This window comes from Ranitomeya imitator, chromosome 4 (genome assembly GCF_032444005.1).
Source record: "Ranitomeya imitator isolate aRanImi1 chromosome 4, aRanImi1.pri, whole genome shotgun sequence".
NCBI classification, from domain to species: Eukaryota; Metazoa; Chordata; class Amphibia; order Anura; family Dendrobatidae; genus Ranitomeya; species Ranitomeya imitator.
This window is the reverse complement of record NC_091285.1, coordinates 709,609,116-709,635,488: the sequence shown is the minus strand read 5'-3', so window position 1 is coordinate 709,635,488 and position 26,373 is coordinate 709,609,116. Positions and strand designations below refer to the sequence as shown.

At 46.1% G+C, this 26,373-nt stretch overlaps 1 protein-coding gene across 1 annotated transcript in view; it reads right to left on the bottom strand.

Moving 5' to 3' along the window:
• Positions 1-20,850: 20,850 nt before the first annotated feature.
• The window catches only part of LOC138674862 (olfactory receptor 10A7-like), a 29,542-nt gene continuing 24,019 nt past the window's right edge, over positions 20,851-26,373 (bottom strand). Inside the window, exon 3 of the mRNA XM_069762681.1 lies at positions 20,851-21,789. Coding sequence (XP_069618782.1) covers positions 20,851-21,789 — 939 coding nt within the window. The remainder of the gene's footprint in view (positions 21,790-26,373) is intronic.

The window sequence follows — 26,373 nt, the reverse complement described above, 5'->3', positions numbered from 1 at the left end:
GCCTGCCGGGTCTCTGTGCGGGCTGCCGGGGGTCTGTGTGTGCCTGCCAAGGTCTGTGCGGGCTACCTGGGGTCTGTGCGTGCCTGTCAGGGCTCTGTGCTGGCTGCCGGGAGTCTGTGTGTTCCTTCCGGGGCTCTGTGTGGGCTACCGGGGGTCTGTGCGTTCCTGCTGGGGCTTTGTGTGGGCTACAGAGGGTATGTGCGTGCCTGCCGGAGCTCTGTGAGGGCTGCCGGGGCTATGTGCGTGCCTGCCGGGGCTCTGTGTGGGCTGCTGGGGCTCTGTGCATGCCTGCTGGGGCTCTGTGTGGGCCTGCTGGTGCTCTGTGCGGGCTGCCGGGGGTCTGTGTGTGCCTGTCGGGGTCTGTGCTGGCTATCGAGGGTCTGTGCGTGCCTGTCGGGGCTATGTGCTGGCGGCCGGGGCATGTGCGTGCCGGCCGGGGCTCTGTGCGGGCTGCCGGGGGCCTGTGCATGCCTGTCGGGGCTGTGTGTGGGCTGCCGGGGGTCTGTGCGTGCCTGTCGAGGCTCTGTGCGGGCTACCAGGGCTATGTGCATGTCTGCCGGGGCTCTGTGCGGGCTGCTGGGGCTCTGTGCGTGCCTGTCGAGGCTCTGTGCGGGCTGCCAGGGCTATGTGCATGCCTGCCGGGGCTCTGTGCGGGCTGCTGGGGCTCTGTGCGTGCCTGCCGGGGCTCAGTGCAGGCTACAGAGGGTCTGTGCGTGCCTGCCAGAGCTCTGTGCGGGCCTGCCGGGGCTCTGTGTGGGCCTGCTGCTGCTCTGTGCAGGCTATCGGGGGTCTGTGTGTGCCTGCCGGGGGTCTGTGCGGGCTACTGGGGGTCTGTGCGTTCCTGCCAGGGCATTGTGTGGGCTACCGTGGGTCTGTTTGTGCCTACCGGGGCTCTGTGCGGGATACAGAGGGTATGTGCGTGCCTGCCGGGGCTCTGTGCTGGCTGCCAGGGCTATGTGCGTGCCTGCCGGGGCTCTGTGCGGGCTGCCGGGGGTCTGTGTGTGCCTGCCAAGGTCTGTTCGGGCTACCTGGGGTCTGTGCGTTCCTGTCAGGGCTCTGTGCTGGCTGCCGAGAGTCTGTGTGTTCCTGCCAGGGCTCTGTGCGGGCTACCGGGGGTCTGTGCATTCCTGCTGGGGCTTTGTGTGGGCTACAGAGGGTATGTGCGTGCCTGCCGGGGCTCTGTGAGGGCTGCCGGGGCTATGTGCATGCCTGCCGGGGCTCTGTGTGGGCTGCTGGGGCTCTGTGCATGCCTGCTGGGGCTCTGTGTGGGCCTGCTGGTGCTCTGTGCGGGCTGCCGGGGGTCTGTGTGTGCCTGTCGGGGTCTGTGCTGGCTATCGAGGGTCTGTGCGTGCCTGTCGGGGCTATGTGCTGGCTGCCGGGGTATGTGCGTGCCGGCCGGGGCTCTGTGCGGGCTGCCGGGGGTCTGTGCATGCCTGCCGGGGCTGTGTGTGGGCTGCCGGGGGTCTGTGCGTGCCTGTCGAGGCTCTGTGCGGGCTACCAGGGCTATGTGCATGCCTACCGGGGCTCTGCGCGGGCTACAGGGGCTCTGTGCGTGCCTGTCGGGGCTCTGTGCGGGCTGCTGGGGCTCTGTGCGTGCCTGCCGGGGCTCAGTGCAGGCTACAGAGGGTCTGTGCGTGCCTGCCAGAGCTCTGTGCGGGCCTGCCGGGGCTCTGTGTGGGCCTGCTGCTGCTCTGTGCAGGCTGCCGGGGGTCTGTGTGTGCCTGCCGGGGGTCTGTGCGGGCTACTGGGGGTCTGTGCGTTCCTGCCAGGGCATTGTGTGGGCTACCGTGGGTCTGTTTGTGCCTACCGGGGCTCTGTGCGGGATACAGAGGGTATGTGCGTGCCTGCCGGGGCTCTGTGTGGGCTGCCGGGGCTATGTGCGTGCCTGCCGGAGCTCTGTGCGGGCTGCCGGGGGTCTGTGTGTGCCTGCCAAGGTCTGTTCGGGCTACCTGGGGTCTGTGCGTGCCTGTCAGGGCTCTGTGCTGGCTGCCGGGAGTCTGTGTGTTCCTGCCGGGGCTCTGTGTGGGGGCTACCGGGGGTACGTGTGTGCCGGCCGGGGCTCTGTGCGGGCTGCCGGGGGTCTGTGCATGCCTGCCGGGACTGTGTGCGGGCTGCCGGTGGTCTGTCCGTGCCTGTCGGGGCTCTGTGCATGCCTGCCGGGACTGTGTGCGGGCTGCCGGTGGTCTGTCCGTGCCTGTCGGGGCTCTGTGCATGCCTGCCGGGGCTCTGTGCGGGCTGCTGGGGCTCTGTTTGTGCCTGCCGGGGCTCAGTGCAGGCTATACATACAGACATACAGTGCATTAAACTTAGATTACCTACCCACCATTACTTGTCATTTTGATCCCCAAAGCCAGTGTCACCTGTAAAAGATATTAAAATAACAAACAACCAATATACTCCCTGTCAACAGAAATCCACGAGTGTCCAACGACGATCTCCCGTGGAGAACGGCAGCATCAGCTGATGAGACCGCTCTCCAGGGGCTCCAGGAACACAATGACGGGAGGAAGGTATCCTTCTGCACTGTATTCCTCGGCCGCTGTAAAAAATATGGTCCCTAGTCTCACTTTTTGCATTGCTGTGTGAGAAATTTTCCCACTCAGCAATTGCTATAAAGTGAGACTTTGAACTATAGTAACCTCAGTGATGAACTGCAGGAGCCATTGTTTCCTGTCAGTGTGTCACTGAGGGTCCTATAGAGCAGTGACATTAACGGATGTCACTGTTCTATAGGGGAGATCATCGTGGGACACTCAGTATTAATTGGACTATGGCTGACAGGTAGTATACGGTTTATTATTTTAAATTTTTTGCAGGCGCTGAAGTATGGTAAGTATGACTAAATGAAAAATATTAAAATACTTTTTTCCTAATGTGTACGTGTTTTATTAACCCTTTCTTACTATTGGATTAATAATGGATAGGCGTCTTATTGATGCCTCTCCGTTATTAACCCATTATTACAATAGTAAGGTGACATTAACCCCTTATTACCCCATATCCCACCGCTACACGGGAGTGGGAAGAGAGGGGCTAAGTGCCGGAATTGGCGAATCTTACAGATGCGCTATTTCTGGGGTGGCTGCGGGCTGGTATTTGTAGCCGGGGGGGCAATATCCATGGCCCCTCTCTAGGCTATCAATATCAACCTGCAGCTGTCTGCGTAGCCTTTCTGGCTATAAAATATAGGGGGACCCCACGTCATTTTTTGGGGGGTCCCCCTATTTTTATAACCAGTAAAGGCTACGCAGACAGCTGCAGGCTGATATTCATAGCAGGCTACAAATATTGGCCACCGGCTGTCAGCGTTCCCATTCTGTCGCGGAAAATTGCGCGGGAGCCCACGCAGTTTTTTCTGCTTTTTTTTTAATTAAACGCTCATTAAGGCCTCTTTCACACTTGCGTCGGTACGGGTCCATCGCTTTGCCTCGGGCCGATGTACCAACGCACGTTGTGAAGTTTGTGCCCCGACGTGGGCAGCGGATGCAGTTTTTCAATGCATCAGCTGTCCATTCTGAATTCCGGGGAGGATGGGGCGGAGTTTTGGCCACGCATAGTGGTAGAAAATGGCGGACGCGACGGACAAAAAAGTTTCACTTGAACATTTTTTCGTGCCGATGGTCCGCCAAAACACGATGGATCCATCACACAACGGATGCGACATGTGGCCATCTGTTGCGATCCTCGCTAATACAAGTCTATAGGTAAAAAACACATCCTGCTCCGTTCTTTTCTGCCGGATCCGTTTTTTTCCGCCGGATTTGTTCTTTTCCGTCGGATCCATTCTTTTCCGCCGGATCCGTTCTTTTTCACCGGATCCATTCTTTTCCGCCAGATCCGTTTTCTTCCACCGGATCCGTTCTTTTCCGCCAAACCCATTTTTTTCTGCCAGATCCATTTTTTCCGCCAGATCCGTTTTTTTCAGCCGGATCAGTTTTTTTCCGCCGATTTTGTTCTTTTCCGCCAGATCCGTTTTTTTCAATACTCACCGGATTGTGCCTGACGGCAAAAATCTGACGTGTGAAAACAGCCAGATATGTGGATAGAAACATCTACTGTATGTATCTATAGATATCTCTATCTATAAATATATCTATAGAGAGATATATCCATAGATATATAATAGAAAGGCTGATGTTTTTAAAGCTACTTTCACACTTGCGTTGTTAGCAATCCGTCACAATCAGTCATTTTGGGAAAAAAACGGATCCTGCAAATGTGCTCGCAGGATGCGTTTTTTACCCATTGACTTGTATTAGCGACGGATCGCGACGGATGGCCATTGGCCACACGTCGCGTCCGTCGTGCAACGGATCTGTCATGTTTTAGCGGACCGTCGGCACGAAAAAACATTCAAGTGAATTTTTTTGTCCGTCGCGCCCGCTATTTTCTACCATGCATGCGCAGCCGAAACTCCGCCCCATCCTCCCCGGTCTTCAGAATGGGCAGCAAATGTGTTGAAAAACTGCATCCGCTGCCCACGTCGTGCACAAATTTCACAAAGTGCGTCGGTACGTCGGCCCGACGCATAACGAAGGATCCGTACCGACGCAAGTGTGAAAGAGACCTTAATGAGTGTTTAATTTAAAAACAAAAACGGAAAAAACTGCGTGGGCTCCAGCGCAATTTTCTGCGCCAGAGAGGAAAGCCGACGGCCGGGGGCCAATATTTGTAGCCTGCTATGAATATCAAATTGTGGAGAGAAAGAGAGCAGGCACTCACCATCTGCTATTATTAAGTCTTTATTGTGACAACTTGTCAAATGCAGGGAAAAAAGTATTTCTACAAGACGACAGCCGTTTCGCGCTGCCACGCTTCCATGGGTCTTGATCAAGACCCGTGGAAGCGCGGCAGTGTGAAATAATAGCAGGTGGTGAGTGCCCGCTCTCTTTCTCTCCACAATTTCGCATTACTTTTTGGATTTGTTTCAGTGTGGCACCCGATATCTGCAACTGGTATTAACGCTAAACAGAGACATTTCATTGTGTGCAGGTGAATTTCCCAGCTGATGGTGCGGCAATCTGTTTTTCTTCTGTTTTGGTATACCTGCTCTATGAATGCTAGGAATATCAGCCTGCAGCTGACTGCGTAGCCTTTACTGGCTATTAAAATAGGGGGACCCCCAAAAAAATGACGTGGGGGTCCCTATATTTTATAGCCAGAAAGGCTACGCAGACAGCTGCAGTCTGATATTCATAGCCTAGAGCCCCCCCCCCATCTATCTGTAACATGCACCAATTCCGGCGCTTAGCCCCTCTCTTCCCACTCCCGTGTAGCGGTGGGATATGGGGTAATAAGGGGTTAATGTCACTTTGCTATTGTAAGATGACATTAAGCCGGGTTAATAATGGAGAGACGTCAATAAGACGCCTATCCAATTATTTATCCGATAGTAATAAAGGGTTAATAAAACACGCACACATTAGGAAAAAGTATTTAAATTATCTTCATTTAACCATACTTACCATACTTCAGCGCCAGCAAAAAACCTAAAATAATAAACCGTATACTACCTGTCTGTCGTAGTCCAATTAATAACGAGTGTCCCATGACGATCTCCCCTATAGAAAAGTGACATCGGGTGATGTCACTGCTCTATAGGACCCTCAGTGACACACTGACAGGAGACAATGGCTCCTGCAGTGCATCACTGAGGTTACGATAGTTCAAAGTCTCACTTTATGGCAATTGCTGCGAGAGAAAATTTCTCACACAGCAAAGCCAAAAGAGAGACTAAGGACTATTTTTTTATAGTGGCGGAGGAATACAGTCATTGTGTTCCTGGAGCCCCTGGAGAGTGGTCGCATCAGCTGATGCTGCCATTCTCCACGGGAAATCGTCGTGGGACACTCGTGGATTCTGCAGACAGGGAGTATATTGGTTGTTTGTTATTTTAATATCTTTTACAGGTAACACTGGCTTCGGTGATCAAAATGACAAGTAATGATGAGTATATACTCTATGTTTAATGTACTGTATGTCTGTATGTATAGCCCACACAGAGCCTCGGCAGGCACGCACAGAGCCCCGGCAGCCCATATAGAGACCCGGCAGGCACGCACAGAGCCCCAGCAGCCCGCACAGAGCCCCGGCAGTCATGCACAGACCCCCGGCAGCCCGCACAGAGCCTCGGCAGGCACGCATAGAGCCTCGGCAGCCCGCACAGAGCCCCGGCAGCCCACACAGAGCCTCGGCAGCCCGCACAGAGCCCCGGCAAACATGCACAAAGCCCCAGCAGCCCGCACAGAGCTCCGGCAGCATGTACAGAGCCCTGGCAGCCCACACAGAGCACGGCAGGCACGCACAGACCCCTGGCAGCCCACAAAGAGCCCCGGCAGACACGCACAGACCCCCAACAGCCTGCACAGAGCCCTGGCAGGCACGCACAGACCCCTGGCAGCCCACACAGAGCCCCGGAAGGCCCACACAGAGCCCCTGCAGGCATGCACAGAGCCCCGGCAGGCACGCACAGAGCCGCGGCAGGCACACACAGACCCCCAGCACAGCCCACACTCTACCCCCTCCGGAACAGGATGTAGAAGAACAGAAAGGGCTTATTTACATTCTGATATTTGTGTCCTATTGACTTGCATTGGTATCGGGTATCGGTATTGGCGATATCGGATATTTTTTTGGGTATCGGCCGATCCAATCCGATACCGAGACTTCTGGATATCGGAAGGTATCACTCAACACTAGTAATTACGTATATATGAAGATTAAAGGGAACCTGTCACCTGAATTTGGCGGGACTGGTTTGTGGTCATATGGGCGGGATTTTCGGGTGTTTGATTCACCCTTTCCTTACCCGCTGGCTGCATGCTGGCCGCAATATTGGGTTGAAGTTCATGCTGTGCCCTCCGTAGTGCATTGTGTCCAATGAGTGCAACCAGGCAACACAAAAAGGAGCTTTTCAAGTGAGCTCCTTAAGGTACACAAATGTTATGAAGTCTTTGCTAACAAGGATGTGGTTTCCCCAATGTGGGGTACCTTTTTTAATAATACACTATTGCCATCCCAGGCCCCTTGCTCAAAATACTGTGGCATATAACAGTACTGAACATGTTCACCCAGGTCATGTCATCAGGGATAAGGAAGAGACATTGCAGGAAACCAACTTAAGAAGTAGGCCCAACGTGGGGATGTGGGTCTCTGAGACATGTAATGGAGGGCATGAGCTGACAAACAATTCCCCAATGGGGGATCCTTTTCTTACTAAATAAAATAGTGTCATCACAGCCTCCTTGCCCAAAATTCACCAGCCTATAACAGTACAGAGCACATTAACCCTGGTGATCTAGTGGCAGGTAAGGAAGAGACGTTGCAGGAGACAGAGTTAAGAAGTAGGCCCAACGTGGGGATGTGGGTCTCTGAGACATGTAATGGAGGGCGTGAGCTGACAAACAATTCCCCAATGGGGGATCCTTTTCTTACTAAATAAAATAGTGTCATCACAGCCTCCTTGCCCAAAATTCACCGGCCTATAGCAGTACAGAGCACATTAACCCTGGTGATCTAGTGGCAGGAGACAGAGTTAAGAAGTGGGCCGAATGTAGGGGTGTGGGTCTCTGAGACTTGTAATGTAAGGCATGAGCTGACAAACAATAGGGATACTTTTTAAAAATATACTATTGCCATCACTGTTGTGATAGGCAATTCAGTAACACAATGTACATAGCGATCAGAGCACATACAGTGATCTGACAATAACCCAAAATAATAGAACGAGCTCTGAGACGTGGAAACTCTGTAGACCGCAATTCCTGATCCTCTCCAAACACAACTAGAGGCAGCCGTGGATTGCGCCTAACGCTACCTATGCAACTCGGCACAGCCTGAGAAACTAACTAGCCTGAAGATAGAAAAATAAGCCTACCTTGCCTCAGAGAAATACCCCAAAGGAAAAGGCAGCCCCCACATATAATGACTGTGAGTAAGATGAAAAGACAAACGTAGAGATGAAATAGATTCAGCAAAGTGAGGCCCGATATTCTAGACAGAACGAGGATAGGAAAGATAACTTTGCAGTCTACACAAAACCCTAAAGAAAACCACGCAAAGGGGGCAAAAAGACCCTCCGTACCGAACTAACGGCACGGAGGTACACCCCTTGCGTCCCAGAGCTTCCAGCAAAACTAATAGACAAGCTGGACAGAAAAAATAGCAACAAATAGCAAAGAAGCACTTAGCTATGCAGAGCAGCAGGCCACAGGAATGATCCAGAGATACACAAGTCCAACACTGGAACATTGACAGGAAGCATGGATCAAAGCATTAGGTGGAGTTAAGTAGAGAAGCAGCTAACAAGCTCACCAGATCACCTGAGGGAGGAAACTCACAAGCTGCAGTACCACTTTCCTCCACAAACGGAAGCTCCCAGAGAGAATCAGCCGAAGTACCACTTGTGACCACAGGAGTGAACTCTGCCACAGAATTCACAACACATCACAGCCCCTCTTGCCCAACATTCACCGGCCTATATCAGTACAGAACACGTTCACTCAGGTCATGTAGTCGGAGATAAGGAAGAGACATTGCAGGAAAACTAGTTAAGAAGTAGGCCCAATGTAGAGTCTCTGAGACTTGTAATGGAGTGCATGGCCTGACAAGCATTTGCTTCAGGGAGGCGAAATTTTTTAAAAATATTTAATGGGGATCATGGACACCCTTGTCCAAAAATTGACTGTCTGTAGCAGCATGGAACACGTGAACCTGGTGATCTAGTGGTGGAGAATAATGAGAGGTGGAGGAAGGCCTCACTAAAACCTATTCCCAATTTAAAGAAGCCGGTCTCCAACACTTGTAATGCCCATACACTTAGTGCATGGGCTGTCAAAAATTTCCCCATGGGGGGTTAATTTTTTAACAATATTTGTTAACGGGCATCATAAACACCTTGCAAAACTGTAAAGTGGTTTCCTGCACAGTTGCTGCTGGGAAGTTGCAGAGTTTTCGTAAAAATAAGGTGGACGAATCATTGCATGAAGTGATCAGGAAAAAGGGCATGATGATGACATGAATGGGAATGTACATGATTAATAACAGCCGTGGCTACGGGAGGTATGAGATCCAGGACACAGCCTACAATGATAAGTCGTTTAGCCACCACCAATCACCAGAATGTGTTTCATGCCCATCAGAACATCTGTATAACAGATGCGCGCGTGAGACTCGGCCTAAAAAATGCCTGCAAAAATACAGTGGGGCAAAAAAGTATTTAGTCAGTCAGCAATAGTGCAAGTTCCACCACTTAAAAAGATGAGAGGCGTCTGTAATTTACATCATAGGTAGACCTCAACTATGGGAGACAAACTGAGAAAAAAAAAATCCAGAAAATCACATTGTCTGTTTTTTTAACAATTTATTTGCATATTATGGTGGAAAATAAGTATTTGGTCAGAAACAAACAATCAAGATTTCTGGCTCTCACAGACCTGTAACTTCTTCTTTAAGAGTCTCCTCTTTCCTCCACTCATTACCTGTAGTAATGGCACCTGTTTAAACTTGTTATCAGTATAAAAAGACACCTGTGCACACCCTCAAACAGTCTGACTCCAAACTCCACTATGGTGAAGACCAAAGAGCTGTCAAAGGACACCAGAAACAAAATTGTAGCCCTGCACCAGGCTGGGAAGACTGAATCTGCAATAGCCAACCAGCTTGGAGTGAAGAAATCAACAGTGGGAGCAATAATTAGAAAATGGAAGACATACAAGACCACTGATAATCTCCCTCGATCTGGGGCTCCACGCAAAATCCCACCCCGTGGGGCCAGAATGATCACAAGAACGGTGAGCAAAAATCCCAGAACCACGCGGGGGGACCTAGTGAATGAACTGCAGAGAGCTGGGACCAATGTAACAAGGCCTACCATAAGTAACACACTACGCCACCATGGACTCAGATCCTGCAGTGCCAGACGTGTCCCACTGCTTAAGCCAGTACATGTCCGGGCCCGTCTGAAGTTTGCTAGAGAGCATTTGGATGATCCAGAGGAGTTTTGGGAGAATGTCCTATGGTCTGATGAAACTAAACTGGAACTGTTTGGTCGAAACACAACTTGTCGTGTTTGGAGGAAAAAGAATACTGAGTTGCATCCATCAAACACCATACCTACTGTAAAGCATGGTGGTGGAAACATCATGCTTTGGGGCTGTTTCTCTGCAAAGGGGCCAGGTCGACTGATCCGGGTACATGAAAGAATGAATGGGGCCATGTATCGTGAGATTTTGAGTGCAAACCTCCTTCCATCAGCAAGGGCATTGAAGATGAAACGTGGCTGGGTCTTTCAACATGACAATGATCCAAAGCACACCGCCAGGGCAACGAAGGAGTGGCTTCGTAAGAAGCATTTCAAGGTCCTGGAGTGGCCTAGCCAGTCTCCAGATCTCAGCCCTATAGAAAACCTTTGGAGGGAGTTGAAGTCCGTGTTGCCAAGCGAAAAGCCCAAAACATCACTGCTCTAGAGGAGATCTGCATGGAGGTATGGGCCAACATACCAACAACAGTGTGTGGCAATCTTGTGAAGACTTACAGAAAACGTTTGACCTCTGTCATTGCCAACAAAGGATATATTACAAAGTATTGAGATGAAATTTTGTTTCTGACCAAATACTTATTTTCCACCATAATATGCAAATAAAATGTTAAACAAACAGACAATGTGATTTTCTGGATTTTTTTTTCTCAGTTTGTCTCCCATAGTTGAGGTCTACCTATCATGTAAATTACAGACGCCTCTCATCTTTTTAAGTGGTAGAACTTGCACTATTGCTGACTGACTAAATACTTTTTTGCCCCACTGTATGTTGCCAAAGACGCATGAGTCTGTCTAAAGGTCAAAGTGCAACATGTTCGAGAGATGGTGAATTAGGGAAAGCAGATCAGTGTTGTAGGAAAACCAAACAAAATTATGGATGTTTGTGAAAAACAAAGTGTAAAGAGCAGTGCATCGTCCGTAACTATAAACACACCCGTGGCAGAAGCTTCTTCATCTGCACCCATACATATTACCAATAATATCCAAATGTGACACACAACAATTATTTCTTCTAGTGTAACGAACACTGTAGGAATGACACAAATTGTAGATAACCACGACCCTGGGAAACACCAGATTTCCTCTTTACAAGATATGGACGATGATGGTATTGATGACTGCATTCACACGAAGAAGATGAAGATCACAGCTACAAAAAATGTGCAAAAAACGCTGTGAATGTCTGGAAAATCATTTTCTCTTGGACAAACTTTACCGCTTACAAAAGTGGTACTGAAAGATGCATACACAGCTTGCATGTCTATTTAGCCTGAGATGGATGAAAGATGATGTATTCTGTTTCATCCATGTCCACTTTTTGAAAGCGAGCAGAAAAGAAGGATGAATTAGTGTGAAAACTTGTGATTTTGGTCTGTTAGGAGGTAATGTCAGGTACAGATAGGTAGATCTGCGTGTCATCGGTGTACTGATGATATTGCACACCGTGCCATTACATCAGCTGGCCCAGGCCGAAAGTGTAGATGGAGAGAAGGAGGGGTCCCAGAACTAAGCCTTGGGAAACAACGAAAGACCGGGGTCGAGGTGAGGAGGTGGTGTGGTAGAGGGAGACACTGAATGTCCCTGTAACAGCCTGGTTGTTTTAAAGACTGTGCCGATAACCCCCAAAAGGCCATTTGCACCACCGGCCTTGCCCGCATCAGCAAGGGTAGCAAAACTCCCATCCTTACCACCACAAGCATGTGGCAGCAAAGCATCTGAATTTGTTGGTTGAACACAAGGCTCCATGAACAGTGTCTGCGGGTGATACCACTGCTTCTTTCGATGTTGTGCGTGCAAGCCAATCCCCTGTCCATGGTGCATGCAAAGATGCCTCATGCCCTGCATCTGCAGTTTCACACAAACTCAACTAGCACAATCACAAGCACGTCCACATCCTTTTCCCAGCGCACCATTCAGTTTTCCATACCCCAGTCCTTGGAACACAAGCGGAAAATTGCAGCCAATGCCACAGTACTACATTCACACATTTCTCATCTGCTTGCACTCGAAATGTTGCATTTAAGGCCCATGTGAGACCTAAGATTTCAGCAACCTGATGGTGGTGACCATCACAAATTATTTGATATCCAGCTGCCACAATTTTACACAAGCAAGGACATGTCCTACATCATTACTCGGACCTTCAACAATGCTGCTACACGGAAAGTGCACCTAACCATGGACACGTTGACAAGTGCTTGTGGGCAGGGGCAGTACATCTCGATGATGGCAAGCTGGGTTAGGTTAGAGGAAGCCATGATCCAGTCGGACATGGGAGACCACGTTACAGATGTATGGAGACAGGTTGTGGAAGGCTTTGCATGTCATAGTTACGGTTTTGAACTATAGCCTCTGGCAATTGGAAGTCAGGGAAGGGGCTAGCAGAGAGGAGAGGCCGGGAGTAACAGAGGGACAGTTGGATTACTCGGGCATCAGACTTTAGGCTAGATTGAAGTGGTACAAGAGTGCTAGAGGGGAGGCCAGACAGTAGAAGATTGCAATAGTGGAGGCGGGAGATCAGGAGGGCGTGCACATTTTTGCAGTTTCTTGGAATGTACGGATCCTAGAACTGTTTTTGAGTTGTAGTGGGCAGGAGGAGGCAAGGGCTTGGATATGTATATTGAAATAGAGGCAGAGTTGAGGATCACCCCGAGGCCCCGAACATGCTGGACTTTTTGTACCGGTATGGCGTCCCGGCATTACACAGGCACATGTCCCAAAACATTACCCGTGCCCTCCAAGATGCTATTATGGGGAAAGTCCACCTAACCACTGACACATGGACAAGTGCTTGTGGTCAAGGATGGTACATCACACTAACAGCATACTGGGTTAACATATTAGAAGGCGGGACCGAGTCCGACCTTGGGATGGTGCACGTCTGACCAACCACGAGTATTGCGGGCCCTACATTAATCTAGGTTGCCCCCACAGTCTTCAGCTCCTGCATCTCCTCCTCTTCAGCCTCCATCTCCGCAAGTAGCACATCATTCACAAGCTGGAAGCACTGCAGCACTGCCTCAGCCAAGCGGCAACAGGCTGTGCTGAAGCTAATATGCTTAGGTGACAAGCCGCACAATGATCAAGATTTGTGGACAGCTCTGAAAGAGCAGGCAGATCTGTGGCTGACACTGCTGAACCTACAGCCAGCCATGGCCGTGTGTGACAATGGCTGGAACCTCGTGGCTGCTCTGTGTCGAGGCGAGCTCACACACGTGCCATGCCTGGCCCACGTGCTTAATCTCATTGTTCATCATTTTCTGAAAAGCGACACAGATGTGCCAGATCAGCAAGGAAAAGTACGAGGCTCTGTGTATCCTTTTTAGAAAGTCAGCTAGAGCTTCATCCACCCTTGACATGCTTCTGCAGCACTTGCAGCTTCTGTCTCACCGACTAGTGTGTGATGTCCTCCCCATGCATTGGAACTCCACACTGCATATTTTGGAAAGAATTTGTGAGCAGAAGATGGCAGTTGTTGAATACCAGCATCAAGATGGCCGTCGGTATTCAGTTTTGAATTCACACATAAGATCTCTGGAGAGGACATGGATGTCAGACATAGGTACCATCCTCCAAAACTTTGAGGAATTCATCAAGATGGTGAGCGGCAATGACACCATTGTTAACATCTCCATCCTGCTTCTCTGTGTTCTAATATTAATATTTATAGTTACTTATATAGCGTCAACATATTTACAGTTTCAAACACAACAGTCATAAGTAACAACGATAACAATAATACAATAATTAAGCACAAGTAAAGCTACCCTGCTTGTGACAGCTTACGATCTACACTAAGTAATAACGATAACAATATTTAAACAAAAAAAAAACATCCTGCTCGTGACAACTTACAATCTACAGTGAGGTGGGGGAGATATAAACTACAGGGGAATCTACTGTATTTACAAGGATGTATTTACAATGATAATACTGAGGTTTGTCGAAAGTCGTGGAGGCCTGAGGACAAAGAGGATGGGGAGACCATGGTAAACTGTCCTCTTGGTGAGGACACGGAAGTATCGACTGTTTGCAAACTTGGACGCATGGCTGAGTTTATGTTACGCTTCCTTTCCCATCACCCTTGCGATCTCCAAATTTTAGGTGATAGGCAATACTGATTGTTGACAATTGTAGACCCACGTAACAAGGAGAACTTTATATCTCTTATTCCAGAGGCAGACAGGTGTACTGCAATGTTGGAGGACCATAGGGCCCTTCTTGCTGAAATATTTTAAACATTCCCATCTGAAATCGCTGGCAGAAGAGGTCACAGTTCATTGGCCAAGTAAGGAGTACAGGTGAGAGAGGCAAAACTCCAATCCAGCAGAGGCAGTGGAACACTGGCAAAGTTCGGGGAGAGTTTTCTCACACCCTCCCATCTCCCTGGCCCTGAGGTATGGTGAACTCTTACAAGGAGTGCAAAGTTTGGTAAAATGCAAAGGGAGTACCTTGCTGACTGTACCAACATCCTCCGTGCCCTATAATTATTGTTTATCAAAGCTGAACACGGAGCATGAACTCTCTCTCTACTGCGCACGTGCGCTGTACTCACGTTCATGGAGCGCACGGTGCCTCGCTCTCTGGCGATCATTTTGCACATGGTTGTTCGCTTTATGGCAGTACTGCTTTTATTGATGGGAGAAAAATGCCTTCATAATACAAAGACAGAATACAACACCGCCCAATCCTTCACACTCTGCTCCTCATATTTTCTATGTGCGCAGTGACTACCTCTAGGCAGAAGATGATGATGGTGGTAGTAGTAGTTGGAGCATTTAAGACAGTCATGAAGCAGCCATAACAACTTAAAAGAGAAGTACTTTTCAAGAAATACCGCACTGTTCCATACGTGGCCTGTGTTTTTATTTTTTTATGCAAAATAGTGATGTATATAAGTAGAGTCAAAGAGAGCAAAAACATTTGAAAACCACCCTAAAATGCCCAAACTTGGAGCACGCAGATATATGAGGCCTGTCACGGAAATATCACACTGCCAAATATGTGACCAGTATTTTTTTAAATGCAAAATAGTGCTGTATATAAGTCGAGTAAGTGTTAGGACTGGCAGAACGCACCAAATATAAATTAGAGGCGGTATAAGGCGCGTTCGCAGTCCGAGGTCCACCGTGCAGAAAAGACACCTCAGTAATGACAGACTATATGGTGGTATTAAGAGAGTTCACATGCGTTTTAGCTTCACCCGGTATGAAGGAAGGGATCCCTTTGCTTCACAGGGCCGCGATACCGCACAGAGAGAACAAGCAAGGAGTCACAGAACTCTGCCCCAAGACTCAGGTAAAAGTCCCTCTAGACCTCTTGCAGTCAACACCGCTACTGTGGTGTCAGGGAATTAGCTAAGCTACTGATTTACCACACAAGAATGCATACAGCGCCGCTCTGGCAAATGCCACTAACCACCCCAACTAGGGCCAGCAAAATGCTCTATTTGCGCAAGGCGCAACACTGGCGGTCGCTGCTAAGAGATGCAGTATTTGTGCTAAAGGTGCGAGAAATCACTGTCAGGCACTAGATAGCTCCACCATTCGTGTGCAGGCAACAGCACTAGGAAGGAGAATGATTAGGAGCTTTCATCTATTGAAAGGCATACATCCACACACACAAGTTAACTGGTTTATTCTAGCGCATGGCCATGCGGCCATGCAAACCTTTTATAGCGGAAGCTCTCCAGGACCTTCCTAGTGGTCCAATAGGAGTTGCTAAAGGACCTCTGCATGTGGCCCCCGACCTCAAAAGAGAAGTCGTCCCTTGGGCATGCTCAGAAAAAGAAAAGCAGGACTTAGTCCCAGGAGCGCCTGCTCGCCGCTGATTAGTACTCGTTACAATGGCTGAGCCTGGAAGCACAGCAGTAACCAGCTGCACTGAATCAGCTTAAGCCAGATGCTGGGACCGACGTCTCTGCTGAGCAGACTACACTGTGGCTGGAGGAGAATGGGAGACCATAGCGGAGATGGCTTGAGATTTCCCCCTGTGCAGTGGCGGAAACTCAACAACTAACAGCAAAAGCAGTGGTACACCGGCCTACAATGCACAAACTTGGAGCACACAGATATATGAGGCCTGTCACGGAAATACCACACTGGCAAATATGTGGCCTGTATTTTCTTTAATGCAAAATAGCGCTGTATATAAGTGGAGTAACAGACAGCAAAAACTGTGGAAAACCGACCTACAATGCCCAAACTTAGAGCACGCAGATACATGAGGCCTTTTTGTTTTTTGGTGAATTTAAGACCAAAAAAAAGTGGCACAAGGCTACCACACAGAACTATGCTACTGCGGAAATATGATTAAAAAAAAAAAATCAGGTCTGACATAACAGACTGTATTAATTTTTTTTTTGGGGGGGGGGCTTTTGGGTGAATTTATAAAAAAAAAATAGTAGAGCAAGGCTTGCAGACACAACTATGCTACGTATGCCTTACAAACTATGATTTTTCTACAGATGCACCGGGACTCAGTCTGACATAAAAGACTGTATTTTTTTTGAAGGGGGGTGAATTTTTGGAAAAAATAAAAGAAAATTTAAGCTGCAACTAGGTATATACAGTGGGGCAAAAAAGTATTTAGTCAGTCAGCAATAGTGCAAGTTCCACCACTTAAACAGATGAGAGGCGTCTGTAATTTACATCATAGGTAGACCTCAACTATGGGACACAAACTGAGAAAAAAAATCCAGAAAATCACATTGTCTGTTTTTTAAATATTTTATTTGCATATTATGGTGGAAAATAAGTATTTGGTCAGAAACAAACAATCAAGTTTTCTGGCTCTCACAGACCTGTAACTTCTTCTTTAAGAGTCTCCTCTTTCCTCCACTCATTACCTGTAGTAATGGCACCTGTTCAAACTTGTTATCAGTATAAAAAGACACCTGTGCACACGCTCAAACAGTCTGACTCCAAACTCCACTATGGTGAAGACCAAAGAGCTGTCAAAGGACACCAGAAACAAAATTGTAGCCCTGCACCAGGCTGGGAAGACTGAATCTGCAATAGCCAACCAGCTTGGAGTGAAGAAATCAACAGAGGGAGCAATAATTAGAAAATGGAAGACATACAAGACCACTGATAATCTCCCTCGATCTGGGGCTCCACGCAAAATCCCACCCCGTGGGGTCAGAATGATCACAAGAACGGTGAGCAAAAATCCCAGAACCACGCGTGGGGACCTAGTGAATGAACTGCAGAGAGCTGGGACCAATGTAACAAGGCCTACCATAAGTAACACACTACGCCACCATGGACTCAGATCCTGCAGTGCCAGACGTGTCCCACTGCTTAAGCCAGTACATGTCCGGGCCCGTCTGAAGTTTGCTAGAGAGCATTTGGATGATCCAGAGGAGTTTTGGGAGAATGTCCTATGGTCTGATGAAACCAAACTGGAACTGTTTGGTAGAAACACAACTTGTCGTGTTTGGAGGAAAAAGAATACTGAGTTGCATCCATCAAACACCATACCTACTGTAAAGCATGGTGGTGGAAACATCATGCTTTGGGGCTGTTTCTCTGCAAAGGGGCCAGGACGACTGATCCGGGTACATGAAAGAATGAATGGGGCCATGTATCGTGAGATTTTGAGTGCAAACCTCCTTCCATCAGCAAGGGCATTGAAGATGAAACGTGGCTGGGTCTTTCAACATGACAATGATCCAAAGCACACCGCCAGGGCAACGAAGGAGTGGCTTCGTAAGAAGCATTTCAAGGTCCTGGAGTGGCCTAGCCAGTCTCCAGATCTCAACCCTATAGAAAACCTTTGGAGGGAGTTGAAAGTCCGTGTTGCCAAGCGAAAAGCCAAAAACATCACTGCTCTAGAGGAGATCTGCATGGAGGAATGGGCCAACATACCAACAACAGTGTATGGCAACCTTGTGAAGACTTACAGAAAACGTTTGACCTCTGTCATTGCCAACAAAGGATATATTACAAAGTATTGAGATGAAATTTTGTTTCTGACCAAATACTTATTTTCCACCATAATATGCAAATAAAATGTTAAAAAAACAGACAAAGTGATTTTCTGGATTTTTTTTTCTCAGTTTGTCTCCCATAGTTGAGGTCTACCTATGATGTAAATTACAGACGCCTCTCATCTTTTTAAGTGGTGGAACTTGCACTATTGCTGACTGACTAAATACTTTTTTTGCCCCACTGTAGTAAATAAGCAGCAGCAGACAGTTATGGAGCTTTGGGAGGGATGCAGTGGGAGCAATGGACGCACATTGTTGTGAATTCTGTGGCAGAGCTCCCTCCTGTGGTCACAAGTGGTACTTCGGCTGATTCTCTCTATGAGCTTCCGTTGGTGGAGAGTGGTACTGCGGCTTCTGAGTTTCCTTCCTCAGGTGATGTGGTGAAGTCGTTAGGTGCTGCTCTATTTAACTCCACCTAGTGCTTTGATCCTGGCCTCCAGTCAAAGTTCTAGTATTGGACTTGCTTCATCCTGGATCGTTCCTGTGGCCTGCTGCTCTGCATAGCTAAGTTATACTTTTGTTATTTTTGTTTGCTGTTTTCTCCTGTCCAGCTTGCTTGTTTGGTTTTTCTTGCTTGCTGGAAGCTCTGGGACGCAGAGGGTGTACCTCCGTGCCGTTAGTCGGTACGGAGGGTCTTTTTGCCCCCTTTGCGTGGTTATTTGTAGGGTTTTGTGTTGACCGCAAAGTTACCTTTCCTATCCTCGCTCTGTTCAGAAAGTCGGGCCTCACTTTGCTAAATCTATTTCATCTCTACGTTTGTCTTTTCATCTTAACTCACAGTCATTATATGTGGGGGCTGCCTTTTCCTTTGGGGTATTTCTCTGAGGCAAGGTAGGATTATTTTCTATCTTCAGGCTAGCTAGTTTCTCAGGCTGTGAAGAGTTGCATAGGGAGCGTTAGGCGCAATCCACGGCTGCCTCTAGTGTGGTTGGAGAGGATTAGGGATTGCGGTCAGCAGAGTTCCCACGTCTCAGAGCTCGTTCTATGTTTTTGGGTTATTGTCAGGTCACTGTATGTGCTCTGACTTCTATGTCCATTGTGGTACTGAATTACCTAATCATAACAGCACATACAGTGCCTGCAGGCCTTGCACTGATGTGGATATGCTGTGCCCTGCCTGCCTAGCGCTGCAATATCGGGACCCATGAATTAGCCCTAAAAAGGCCTGTTGGTTTCTCAGGAGTTGTGGATGTAAGAGTTGCAGACCTACACTACCTCTAAAACCACGATTCTGACCCTATCTCGGCAGCAGCTCTTCCTACTCTCGCTGACACAGGAACAGAATGCGGCGAGCAGGGCGGTGCCTGGTCTCATACTCGGGATGATGCTGTACAGTCCAGCCAATCACTGCACGACCACAACAAAGATGGCTGCCATGTTTCATGGCCTGGCAGGCAATCCCTGCAACATGATTGGGTCTCTAAAGTCTGCCAAAAATACTGGGTGGAGACGCCAGTTACCGCTGAATAATCCCAGAAATGCTTGCTGCTCGCTGAGTACACCGAGGATAGTGATACTCCAGAAAGTAATGAGAAGTGGCGAGCACGTTCACTCATCACTAATCTTAACCAAAGATGAGAGACTAAATTGAGATGAACAATTATATTCAAGTGGAATTTATAATTTGCTTCTGCTTGAGTTTAGCAAATCGTGGCTGTCATTTTTCTGAACAAAAAAAGGACATGAAAGCTTTCACACTGCATTCTGGCCCCCTTTCATTGGTCCTGTCCGAGTGTACGTCTGAACCTCCATCAAAATGGGATTTGGGCTTAAGTGCTGACTGGGGCATAGACTTTAATGGTGCCGAGAGAGCAAACATATGCTCTGTTGTGCATTACTTTCAGTCTTGTACGTCTGCTGGAGACAGATACAAAGATGCAGTCTCCTAAGTCTGAGTATCAACCTTCATGAGGCATGTACACCACAAAATGATGTAAGTCAGAGTATACATTCATTCTGTGAATGCCGTTATATTATACAGCTCCATCGGCACATCCGCCCGAATCCCATTTTGCGGGGGGTTCAGAGAAAGTAGTTGACAATCTTTCTTTTTTTTTAACAGAATTAGTGGCAATAAGAACTGGATCATATCTGGCCAACCTGGTGAAAAGTCAAGTATAAAGTCGGTATAAGATTTTTACGATATCGATGACTTAGACACTTTACTTCCTTCAAAGAATGAATTTATTCAACACCAAAGGAAAGGTCAAAATAAATATTATTGTAAACTATTATAATATTAAAAGAAAAAAAAATAAAATAAACACATTAAGCCTACGTATTTTGAGCACTAAGGCTCTTAATCGAAGCCTGTGATTAAGAAATTTGGTGCTCAAAATGCGTAGGCCTAGTGTGTTTATTTTATTTTTTCTCTTTCGATATTTTAATAGTTACTAATGAATAATGTTTTTACATACTTTTTTTTCCATTGTGATTGCTTTTTGTCTGCCTGCATTCTACCTTCCCATTAACATGGTAGCCGGCTTGCACTGATGCAGTCCAAGATCATTAATAGGCTCGCAGCAAAGGGGAGACTATACGTAGAACATGAGTGCAGGCTTAGATTTTTCATGAACCCAAATCCAGACCTATTATTATTAAAGTGTAGTATGGCATCAAACTTGACATGTTCAATGGTTTGTGTTGTGTTTAATATACAGTTATCTGCATCATGGCATAGTTAATGTATTGTGTGTTACGGAATTTGACATCCATGAAAGCAGACCCCCATCAACACATTGGTATAAATGCCATCATCTTGCTTGACAATGATCCCATAGGCAATAAAAATGTCTTCTTTTTAGGCCCCTTACTATACAGATTAAATAAATTCAATACATGTCATACATTTATTGACGAGTTTTTGAATAGAATTCTTGATTTCCTTATTTCTCAGACTGTAAATGATGGGATTAATAAATGGAGTAACTACAGTATACATCAGTGATAGAAGTTTACTAATAGTCAATGTTTGTCCTCCCATCGAGAAAACATAAACACTTAGTAGAGTACAGTAGAAAATGGAGACCACAGTGAGGTGGGAGCTGCAGGTGGAGAAGGCTTTCTGTCTACTGATGCGAGACTGACATCGTAGGATAGTCACGATAATATTAATATAAGAGATTATTATAATTGTGGTTGGGATCACAAGTGTAGGAAAACTCAGTATATAGATCTCTAACTCCATCGTATAAGTGGAAGAACAGGCAAGTTCCAGTAAGGGAACAGTATCGCAAAAAAAATGGTCAATGATATTTGGTCCACAAAAAGTCAACATCGATATTGTTAAGGTTAAAATAAGAGCACAGCCAAAACTGAGTAACCACGTAGATATGGACAACCTTACACAATGGGCACTAGTCATGATAGATGTGTAATGGAGAGGATTACAAATGGCCACATATCTGTCGTAAGACATCACCGTGAGAAGGAAACATTCAGATGCTTCTATAGCACCAAAAATGTAAAACTGAGTAAAGCAGTAAATAAAAGTAATGGTCGCGCCATTATTCATGAGAACGTGTAGAGTGTTGGGGACAATATCTGTGGTCAACACAATGTCACTGATGGACAATTGTGAGAGGAAGAAGTACATTGGAGTATGAAGGTTCTTACTGGTGGACACCAGGGTGATGATCAGGAGATTCCCACAGATTGTCCCAGAGTAAACCACCAGGAGAAGACAAATCAGTAACACTACTGAACATTGGTTACTTTGAAATCCGACCAAGAAAAACTCGATGACTGAAGTTAGATTTTTCTGCAAAAATAACAAAATAAAGTGACACACTTGTTGGCTTCTTATTAAAATAAGATCAAAATACAGAGACTGAATGCAAAGTGTTTTGTTTACAAAAAAAAGGAAAGACAAATTCGCTTTATAGACTTCTTTAAGCATGACACAGAAACTTCAAAATATGGCTTGAGGCAAACCATCTCTCTTACTGCTGGCTGACGTTAAAAGCTCATAAGGAAGCCCCCACATCAGGGTACTTAACTCCCATCCGAGGAATGAAAAAAAAAAGATCATTATAATTCACCCCAAGTCTTCCCTAGAAGCAATGGACCTTCCTTTTATTTTTATTCGGGGACAGTTTATGAAATTGGTGGCTCAAACTGCAAATCAAATTACAAATTAATGTGGCTACACTAGATATCACCACAACGTAAGTTTAGAACTAAAATGAGCATGAAGTAGAGACTGAAAAATAAAGGAGCCCAATAGGGTATTAACCGAGGATAAACAAAAAGTAGGCTGAAGTTGGTCTCACCTAGTTCAGTTCGGCAATACAAAATAATATTATCTGCTTCTACAGCCTCCAGATTAAAAAAAAAATGGTAAAGTGCCAAAAAGGAATTAGCGGGTCCTCGGCGCTGCTTATAGAAATGCAAGGGAAGATTCCAGTAAACAAGATGGGAAGGAATGCGGTTTAAAATCTGCACTTTTCGAATTCATTCATGGGAAACTCAAAGTTTGTGGGAGTTTTTCCTGATGAAAAAGTCTCTTGACTTCGAAACATGTTGATTATAAATCGCATTACTATCTATCCTATTTCCTGGTATATTCACTTATTCATTTCACTTATTCATTTTGGAAGCAACATGGGAAGACTTTTCATTGATCATAAACTGCATAATTGCTATTTTGACATGGATTTTCAATCTCAAGGATTGCTCAACCCATAAAAAAGTCCCATTGAAAGTATCTCCTACAACTCTTCACAGCTGGCTCTTGCACTAAACATCTGACAGAAGACATCAAGGTCTTGAGCGTTGGCTTAGATATCATTACTGATGCACACTAAAGGGTTTGTCTTATAGATCCATGCAATAGGTTCTCCATTTTATTCTGATTTATCAACTATCACGTTTTTGCTCTGATGATGGTCTCACACTGATGAAAAAATAATGTCAAACGCAATATTCTCCTCTCCTTTCATTTCCTGATCTTGTAGACAGTCATTAAAAGTCATTCTTGAAGATGTCCATCTAGTTCTCCATCCATGGACTCTACATAAATGGTCCCTTATATGGACTTCTAGATAACTGGACTTTTACATCACGCTTCTTTTTAGGTATCCTCCATCATTTTCGTCATTTGTGTCATGAGTAGTGTTGAGCGATACCATCCGATACTTGAAAGTATCGGTATCGGATAGTATCGGCCGATACCCGAAAAGTATCGGATATCGCCGATACCGATACCCGATACCAATACAAGTCAATGGGACACCAAGTATCGGAAGGTATCCTGATGGTTCCCAGGGTCTGAAGGAGAGGAAACTCTCCTTCAGGCCCTGGGATCCATATTAATGTGTAAAATAAAGAATTAAAATAAAAAATATTGATATAATTACCTCTCCGGAGGCCCCTGGAAATCACCGCTGGTAACCGGCAGCCTTCTTTGCTTAAAATGAGCGCGTTTAGGACCTGAGAATGACGTCGCGGCTTCTGATTGGTCGCGTGCCGCTCATGTGACCGCCACGCGACCAATCAGAAGCCGTGACGTCATTCTCAGGTCCTAAATTCCTAGAATGAGGAGTTTAGGGCCTGAGAATGACGTCGCGGCTTCTGATTGATCGCGTGGCGGTCACATGAGCGGGACGCGACCAATCAGAAGCCGTGACGTCATGGAAGTCCCTAAACGCGCTCATTTTAAACAAAGAAGGCTGCCGGTTACCAGCGGTGATGTCCAGGGGCCTCCGGAGAGGTGAGCATATAAATATTTTTTATTTTAATTCTTTATTTTACACATTAATATGGATCCGATACCGATTCCCGATGTCACAAAAATATCGGAACTCGGTATTGGAATTCCGATACCGCAAGTATCGGCCGATACCCGATACTTGCGGTATCGGAATGCTCAACACAAGTCATGAGTGATAATTTAAATTGTGGCTCAATTTATACAACTTTTTAATGGAAAAGAAAATGGAAAAAAAAAACATCTGTCCAAATAGAACTATTTAAAAAAATAAAAAATCAGCAATTCTACCATCGCGTTTTTTGTTTTTGGTTATATGACATGCAGTACTGTAAAAGTGAAATGTGTTATACAGGTCTGTAGAACGGGAATGGCAGTCATAGTGAATATACTTTAAAAAAAATATATAAAAATTAATAGAAATGCCTTTCTTTATTTTTCTGTCCATTGACTTATCGATTTGTGGGACAAACGATATATTTTATTGGTTGTATTTAGGTATTTAGCTGAGAAATCCATGTTAATAATAGGCAAGAGCTAGACGTTAGACCTAACACAAGTTATACATTTTTTTTCTGTGGTTTGTACATCATGTTTCTTAAAATTGGTCACTAGTTGGTGCAAAGTCCATAACGAATACTCGATTTCAGACTTCTCAGATCACTTACCTCGGATATTTTCATGCTCTATTTATTAGTAATGAAATTGTATTTGTTCCCTTAATAGTGATCTAAGAAAGTAAAGATCAGCAGACATATACATCATATCACCGATATTGGAAAATGTGGAATACGCAGATCAGTAAATGTCACATATACAATGGTAATGATGACACAATTACATTAACCGTCTTTGTATATATAACCAGACGACAAGGTCTAAGGAGAAAATGAAATCTCTAGAGATTCGTATTCCCATTGTCTCAAATGTGAAAAATAATTAAACCAACAATAAAGTATAAAAACAAAATTGCCTGTAATTAGCGACTGAATACTTAAGTCTTAAATTCCTCAGCCAAGTTACAGTCCTTTAACCCCTTCCTGACATTTTCTGAAACTGTATGGCAAATATCAAGTGCGTGCCTATGGGTTGACCTCAGGAGTAGAGGTGAGCAAATATTTCAATGTTCGGTTCGGAATATGTTCGCCAAATTTGCAATATTTGCCAATTAATTTGTTGAATATTCACCAAAAATGACCGAACGCCGTTCAAGTCAATGGGAGGCAAAAACAAACACATGCACAACAATAATGGCCTTAATGCTGCCAAAACATATCAAATGAGGGACAGACACCAGGAAAGTGTACTCAATTCACCCACAGTACAAATTGTAGCATGGAACCGCAGCAATCAGCCAGGCATGAGGTATCGGGGTCTGGGACGGCATTTACAGCTTTCCAATGAACGTCACAGTAACACGAGGTAGGTGAGGGATCGGTGTAGACCTCCTTTTCTGGAAGCCCTGATACCACATGTAACAACCTCTACCTGCTTTCATGCTGTGCCACACTCAGATGGCACAAATATCAGTTTCCCAGACTACCATTGTCATAAAAATTTAAGGATTGTAACACTGGTGGTTGAATCCAAGGAAGTGGAGGCCTGACGGCCTTGGAGACTTAATTCTACAGGCAACACGCATGAAGGAGACACAACCAGGAGTGTTCACATTACCAAAAATTAGTGGCAGACACCACCATAGTAGCATCAATTTCACCACAGTAGAAACAATATAATAGGGATCAACAGGTCTTCCAACCTGGAGTTTTCATATTTATCAAAATGAGGTCCTGACACCACCAAAGTGGAATAAATGTCATGAGAATAGAAATAGTATAATTGGGACCGACACGTCTTCCACTACAGCCAACCCAGCAGATGTAGGCCAACCATGACTGTTCACATTTCTACAAATTTGTGTTAGCAACAGCAGCAGCCACAGAGGTCACACTAAAGATATCACAGAGTGCAGTTTTGTGACATTAATGCATCACAGTAAAAAATGCAATATTCTCCTAGTCTGCACAGTCTGCAATGTGGATGTAAAAGTCCTTTGAGATCCTTGACTTGTTCATCTTGTTTCAATTTAGGTGGTGTACACTTTCACGGGACAGCTGGCTGCTATTATCCATCAGGACACCACCAACAGTGCTGAAGACACGTTCTGATAGAATACTCGCTGCCGAGCACAATAAAACCTCCAAGGTGTGTGAGGAGAGCTCAGGCGACTCATCCATTTTGGAAGACCAAAATGTGAAAGGGTCCAAACCCTCCCTGATAGTATTGATATTCAGTTCTAGATACTCCTGTACCATCCTCTCCATTCATTCTCCATGTGTAAGACTTGAACTCTGTTGTGCTGGTGCATGAGTTGGTCTAAATAAAGTGTCACAGGACTCAAAGGAATTGCTTCTTCCATTTGCAGTACTGCTGCTGCTAATGTTTTGGCATTGACCAATCTCTGTGCCAGAGGTTGGAAGTCTAGAGCTGCGATGTGAGCTTTGTGCTTCACTGATGTCTTGGGCAAAAGCTCTCTTAAGGTTGTGTAAAAGTGTGTTTCGATACTCCAGTATTCACAGGTCCTTTTTCAGGGTTGGAAGCATCTGGCAAAATTTAGTTTTATAAAGTGGATCGAAC